The sequence below is a fragment of the Micropterus salmoides genome, unplaced genomic scaffold (assembly GCF_014851395.1).
Source record: "Micropterus salmoides isolate LMB-PRFRI ecotype aquatic unplaced genomic scaffold, ASM1485139v1 Ms_hic_scaffold_3, whole genome shotgun sequence".
Taxonomy (NCBI): Eukaryota; Metazoa; Chordata; class Actinopteri; order Centrarchiformes; family Centrarchidae; genus Micropterus; species Micropterus salmoides.
The window spans coordinates 26,035,862-26,042,700 of record NW_024042261.1 but is presented as its reverse complement, the minus strand read 5'-3'; the positions used below and the strand labels follow the sequence as shown (position 1 = coordinate 26,042,700).

Sequence of the window (6,839 nt, the reverse complement as noted above, 5' to 3'; positions counted from 1 at the left end):
AAATAAGTTATTGAACCATCAATAAATGTGCAAATTACTTATTCCTTCTCATTATTTTTTACATTTACATTCTGACTAAATTCACCAAATTTTAAAAGAACATTTACTAACCTGTCATCCTTTTATGTTCTATCTCATAGTTCATTTGTCTTTGGCTACAACATTTGAAGGCCACAGTACAATAAAAATGAGATTTATTATTCCAGTGGATAACTCAGACTCCACACTAGACTCATATAATATCATCCCAATATAATGAATCAACAATTCTGCAATAGTACTGGCAAAAACAATTAACAAACAGTTCTGTAGTTTGATTCGCACTGAGTTGGCATGGAGGCCTACTGCTGCCAGGAAATAGCCATATGCTCACACTCTAAAATCCATGACAAAAGCTCTTGCTTTAAACAGGGCAGGTGGTGAATGATTGATTGATTTTCCCCCTGTCTGTAATTTATTATCCCCACAGGTTAGTTAGACATTACAACAGACAACAATTTGGTGATGTTTCTTCATGCTCTGTCTCTTAAGCTCCTTTTACAGTGGACAAAAAAACAAACATCCACTAACATCTGGCTTTTGCCTTCAGTGTAAAAGGGTACAGTCGGCATTCACTCCAGGGTCAAATGACTCTGTAGTAGTCGCGGACAGGCCCACCGTCAGAGGGGTCAAAGGGTACAGATGACCCTGGTTCAAGGCCGAGGGGGGTCTATGCAAAGGTCTATGGTTGACCCTAAAATGGGATCAAGTACAACATTTTACTTACTGTCTAATATGAGTAACAAAACTTTTTAGATGTGTTTACATGATAAACAAATGTAACACATTTCATACTTTTCATCTGGTAACCCACCCCCTGCAATTGTGAAAATGTTACGGTCGAAACATTTGGCCATTCAGATGTGTAGGAGCCACAAATGTAAAGCAAGTCATTTTAAGTAACACTGCAGCCTGTCAGGGGCCCAAGAAAACAAAAAGCCAAAACACACAGAGAAAAATAAATCATAGGGAGGCAATGGTCAAATTTTTGGCCAAAAAAGTGTTAAGAAACTACGTATGTGTGACAGGCGAAGGTGAGGAGCTAACAGTTAGGCAGACTAGCAAAGCTTTAGCTAGCTTAACCTTTAAGTGCTCTCACATAATTGACAATTTTTACACGCTCTCACGTTACACATCAGTTTTCTCCCGCAGTGAAAAACAAATGTATATTTTTATAGAGCGTTTCTAGTCTTTTCAACCACTCAAAGCGCTTTTATACTACTACTACTATTATAATGACTCGAGGCGAGAAACTCCATCCAGCTGATGCGACACTGGTGTGTCGCACTGTGAGTCGCGGTAACTAACTGAAAAAGTTTTGCAAAATAACCATCTAAGATTAAAATCTGAGGCACAGACTTGCTCTGTTTGGGACTATGAACTGCACTTTATCTGAGGTGCTGAAGTGAACATTCATGTGGATTTGTGGTGAGATTTCTGCCCGATCATAAGTTTTTTCAGGAGTCTCTGCCTTCCTAGTTCTCTTAGACCTCACTGCTGCCTTTGACACTGTTGATCACTCAATCCTCTTGTCCCGGTTGGAAAACTGTGTGGGAATCAAAGGTACTTTACTTAGGTGGTTTCAATCCTATCTAACAGATAGGAGTTTCTCTGTCCTGTTCTCCTGTGAGGAGTCTTGGTGTTGTATTGGATAGTGCGTTTAAATTTGATAAAAAGATATCCGCCACTGTTAGATAAAGCTTTTTACAGTTGAGAACTATAGCCAATGTAAAGGCCTATCTCCCTCCTAAATAAATAGAGAGGGTGATTAATGCCTTCATAACTTCCCGCCTTGACTATTGTACTCCTTCTATGTGGGCTTAGACAAGTCATATATTCAGCACCTGCAGCTGGTCCAAAATGCTGCTGCCCGCCTCCTGACAGGAAAGAAGAAGAGGGACCACATCACACCTGTGTTGTTAGGGACTCCATCTGTGTCACTATAAGGCTAAGGCCAAGAGCTTCTTTGAAATTGCCCATGTTTGTATTAGAACTAAGGGTAGGTGGAGGTGGTCCTGGAGTAAGGGTCGATGAGGAGCCCAATTTGAAAAATGTTGTCCCCCTGTACATAATTCCTATTGGCGGGCCTGGTCGCGGGTATTTATCATGACACCCGGGCGGACAAGCAAATGTTCCTTTTTTCGGGCATCTGTTTCTGTGGATGTCTGTAAACATCTCATCCACATGTTTATAGTATTAATATGCTAGGCTAACAATATGTCAGCTGTGACTTTATATCTGCGCTGTGACATCTTTCAGAACAGACAAACACCGTAATCACACCTGTCAACTGCCCAGCACAGTGCACTTTACCCTAAACACTAAACCACCATAACATTGGCCCCAAGCTGCTTTCTTCTGTTTACTAACCCTGTTTTCTGGCACATCAGCAAAAAACACAAAATATACACAGACAATGCAAAATGGAGTCAGTTGCCTATTTTAGTGGGTTTACCTTCAAAGCCTATAGACTACCCGTTAATTTTGGTGTAAAAAGGGTATTTGAGAGTAAGATGAGATAGTGAAACCACTTAAATGGAAACAAATATCAATTTTACAATATGGACTATATCTTAGAGACAACATGGTAGAAAACATTACAACCACCTGTACGTGGGAATTCAAAATTAGAAGGGGATTATGAGCAATGGGAAAATTTGAGTGAAGCATCTACCAAAAACGGTTTCATATTTTTTCCACCTCTGAACAGAAGGTTTTTCTGCCATTTGCTTCTTTTATTCACATAGAGCATTTCTTTAAATAATGCTTTCGAGTACAGTAATTATATGAGAGCTAGCCTACCATATAAAATAATGCAGAAGCAGTGGAGATTACATAAGAATGGGTATCAAAAGTTAGTGAATAAGAGGAAATTCAGGAGGAGACCTTAACAAATTTATCCAAACAACTTTTTGGTGATCTTTAATCATGCCTATTTGCTGTTTAAAATATGTCTATTGCTTGTGTTTAACATGTTTATCTGCTGCCCCAAAGGACACTGAACTAAACTTCTTCATGTCTGTAAAAAAAAAGATCTAGATATGCAGCCAGTAGCCTTATGACAGGAAAGAGAAAGGAGAAGAAAAAGACAAAGTCTTCCTGTGGCTTATGTATCACCAATCTACACACACACACACACACACAGTTGTTTGTTGAAACACCAAAACTATGTGGACGAGACAGATGGTCGGTGACAGATCACATATGTACAGAGTAGAGAAAAGAGAGAGACCAAAAAACGCTATAAGAACTGGACCTTGATGGAAATCCACTGACACATATCAGAAACATTAGCAGGTCAGTTATAAAACTAAATCGTATTTAATTACAATAACTCAGGGTAGATGTGCAGAACATATTTAAAGACTGTGCAACTGCCGATTTTAGGCCTAAAGGCAGTTTACATAAAGGCGTGAATACCGGATATACTATAAATGTAACAGCTCTAAATAATGTTTTTAGGAATGGTATATTGTTCAGTGTTTTTCAATACTGTGACACATCTCAAAGCAAACTGAAAATGTGTACAATATGACAGCAAAATTGCAAGGCTGTTATATTGGATTTCTTTATTTTGTGCAGGTTTTTATGTAATTTTTTTCACCTTCTGTAGGCTATATGTAGTCATAAGAATTACTCACTTCTTCATGAAAAAGTAATTTAGGAGAGTATCAGACTTAATTTCAATGTTCAAGTGTTTTTGTTTGTTTTTGACAAACAACTTTCTCTTGTATGTTTTAGACAACGGTCATGGAGGGAAATACAACTTTCAATCACAGCCACACCAACAGCACTTGTTCCCGGGACAACGTTTTGAAGACGGTGGCTTTCCCTGTTCTCTACTCTTTCCTTTTCTTGGTGGGGCTATCACTCAATGGCATGGCGGTCTGGGTGTTTTTTCGCATCCCCTCAAAGTCTCACTTCATTATCTACCTGAAGAATATTGTGGTTGCGGATGTCATGATGACTTTCACATTCCCTTTCAAGGTTTGGTTTTACAAGTACCATTTACTTAAAAGGCACACTTATAAAATGGTTTGTAAGTTAACTTACTGTAACTAATGGTGATTAAAAGTTTTGGTTGCTGGGTTGTGAAAAATCTCTCTTGTTGTTGATCATCAAGTCATCAAAAAGGGTCATGAGTTCCTCACTTTTTATAAATGTTAATAACTCATTAGTAGTATTTTTTTGACAACTTGGCAACCCAAAATTATTGGCTCATAATTGAGCTATAAAGCTTTAGTAAAGGCTTTCATAATCAATAATAAAGCAGTTACAACTTAGAAACCCTTTATAAAGACTGACTAATTAGAAAGTGACAGTGTTAACTTCTACGCAAAATATGCCCTAACGCTTGAATTTGAGTGTTTAAAAAATGTAAATGTAAAATGTTAAAGACTGAATGATGTGTTTCTGCAGGTGTTGTCAGACTCCAACATGGCTTCCACTGGGCTGCGGATATTTGTGTGTCGTGTTTCCTCAGTGCTCTTCTACCTCACCATGTATATCAGCATCCTCTTCTTTGGCCTCATCAGTATTGATCGCTGCAGAAAGACCCTCAAGCCTTTCAGGGGGACTAATGCAGCCCGGTTGGTCCGCCGGAAAGTCCTATCAGGAGCCATCTGGACCTTTCTGCTGGTTCTCTGTCTGCCCAATGTGATCCTGACACATAAAACCCCGACTTCTCCGTACTTCAAGTGCAGCGACCTAAAGACAGGGGCTGGGCTGTACTGGCATGAGGTGGTAAATCATGTCTGTCAAGTTATTTTCTGGGCCAACCTGGTGACTGTAATAGCATGCTACACTCTAATCAGCAAAGAGCTGTACAGATCCTACTCCCGCACAAAGTCCCGCAGCACTGGAGGGTCAGGGAAGCCCGACCAGGCCAAAAGAAAAATGAATGCAAATGTGTTCCTTGTTCTGGCAGTGTTCTTCGTGTGCTTTGTGCCATTTCACTTTGCCCGTGTGCCGTACACCATCAGCCAGACCCGAGTTCTATTTGACTGTAAACTCAAACTCTTCTTCTTCCAGCTGAAGGAAAGCACACTCTTCCTCTCATCTTTAAACTCTCTTCTGGACCCTCTCATCTACTTCTTCCTCTGTAAGTCCTTCAGGACAACTTTGTTCAAGACCCTGCAGCTGCGTTCTGGTACCTGTAGCTGGCTGATAAGGGGGTCAGACACGGATACAAGCAGCACCCCTCTAAGAGACTCTTCTGTCTGTACGTAAAACCATTAGATGGGATAAAGACATTCATACGTATCTGAATGTGCACGTTCTGTTGCCAGATCAAGTAGTATTTGATTAAGATCAAGTCCAAATTAAGCTTTTTCAAAACAGAGAATAAGGTCATTGCCAGTGGGAAAAGTTAAAAAGTGTTAACATGAATGATGATGTGTTCTTACTTGTGTTAAACCTGAAGAACCTATGCTGGCATGTTTTTATTTGTTTTCCTTTCTGTTCTCTATTCCAGTTAATAACAACATGAAGTTCCTCTTAATTTTTTTCATACATACTAATCTTGAAAAGAAATATGATGCATTCATTTACAAACTGCTCTAAAATAATCTACCTGTATATTAAACCTCAAGTCTCCCAAATAATCTCTCGGCAATACATTTGTGATTTATTCTTGTTCAGTTTTGCCGCTAACAGTGATCCGCATCTATCTAAGTAAGTAACTAAGTAAGTTTTTAAGGAGTAGAAAGTACTTACAGACATAATATTAGGGGCTTTCCTAGTGACTTAGTTGTGTGTACCATTATTACAACCGACCGGTTTTACAGAAATGGCTCCTGAAACAACAATAAGGAAGTAAAGACAGCTTTATTGTTTGTTGGCCATGTGGTTGTGTCACATTATTTATTGACACTTTTAACAAAGAAGATAACAGTCACATTGTCACTAAATGTTCACTGTTGCACCATTACACTCTTGGAAATGAAAAATTGTATTGTATGTACAAGAGAAGGATGCCCATTAAAAGCATTTAAAGTATATTTTAAGAACTAGTACAAGAAAGCAACCTGGTTTTGCTGACTTAAGACAGATACAACTTCAGTGTGGCATGAAAACACATGGTGATGCATGTTGTTTGAATACCCCCCCACACACACCACCACACACACCACACACACACACACACACACAAACAAGCTCACTCATTATGATTTGCATCTCTGGTTGAAAAGACTGGCACATTTTGGTAGTTAATCTCCTAGGCTGTACAGTGAGGAGGTTAAGGAGATTGAGATGGAGACCATTGTTGGTGAGTGGCTTAATTTTATGTTTTGCTACACAAGATTTTTGGGGGTGTGAGGGAGGGGGGGTAGATTGAGAGGTAAATGAATAAATCAAATGTACGCATTGATTAGAAGTAGACACTGTGTGACTGTAGACTATACATAGTAAAAGTATCTTAGAATCAATCAATAGTAAATACTTGCTTTATCTTTTGCCACTGTTAAACTGGGTATAGTTATTACCGTAATATTACCGTTCTATACATTGTATTTCCTCCTAATATCAGTCTAAATTTAACTGCACAAATGCACTGAATGTATAAAATTTGTACACTGAATACACTGATGAAGACAGGTAAAACTTAATGATCACACTTAATAAACCAATTACAAAGGCGACAAGGACAATAAGACAAATTAATGCAGCTTTGAAGCAACAAAGATCTGTTGTGCAGAAGGGACTGTGACTCAGTAATAGTCTCATAATAATAAATAAAAATAATACAATCCAGTATTTTTGCTTTGGTACTTAGTATGGTGAAAACAAATTCAACAATT

General features: G+C 38.6%; 1 protein-coding gene across 1 annotated transcript; it reads left to right on the top strand.

Moving 5' to 3' along the window:
* The first annotated feature begins 3,172 nt into the window (after window positions 1-3,172).
* LOC119883445 (P2Y purinoceptor 12-like) lies at window positions 3,173-5,643 on the top strand. The gene is made up of 3 exons (XM_038694089.1): window positions 3,173-3,336; window positions 3,781-4,026; window positions 4,459-5,643. The coding sequence occupies exons 2-3, from the start codon at window positions 3,790-3,792 to the stop codon at window positions 5,266-5,268; spliced, it is 1,047 nt and encodes a 348-aa protein (XP_038550017.1). The 5' UTR covers window positions 3,173-3,336; window positions 3,781-3,789; the 3' UTR covers window positions 5,269-5,643.
* Window positions 5,644-6,839: the final 1,196 nt, after the last annotated feature.

What these genes read in the sequence shown, in the direction of transcription:
- LOC119883445 (XM_038694089.1), top strand. Translation starts at nt 3,790, where the DNA reads ATGGAGGGAAATACAACTTTCAATCACAGCCACACCAACAGCACTTGT. An exon ending in CTTTCACATTCCCTTTCAAG is followed by an intron (nt 4,027 to 4,458) that starts GTTTGGTTTTAC and finishes GTGTTTCTGCAG; the next exon opens with GTGTTGTCAGACTCCAACAT.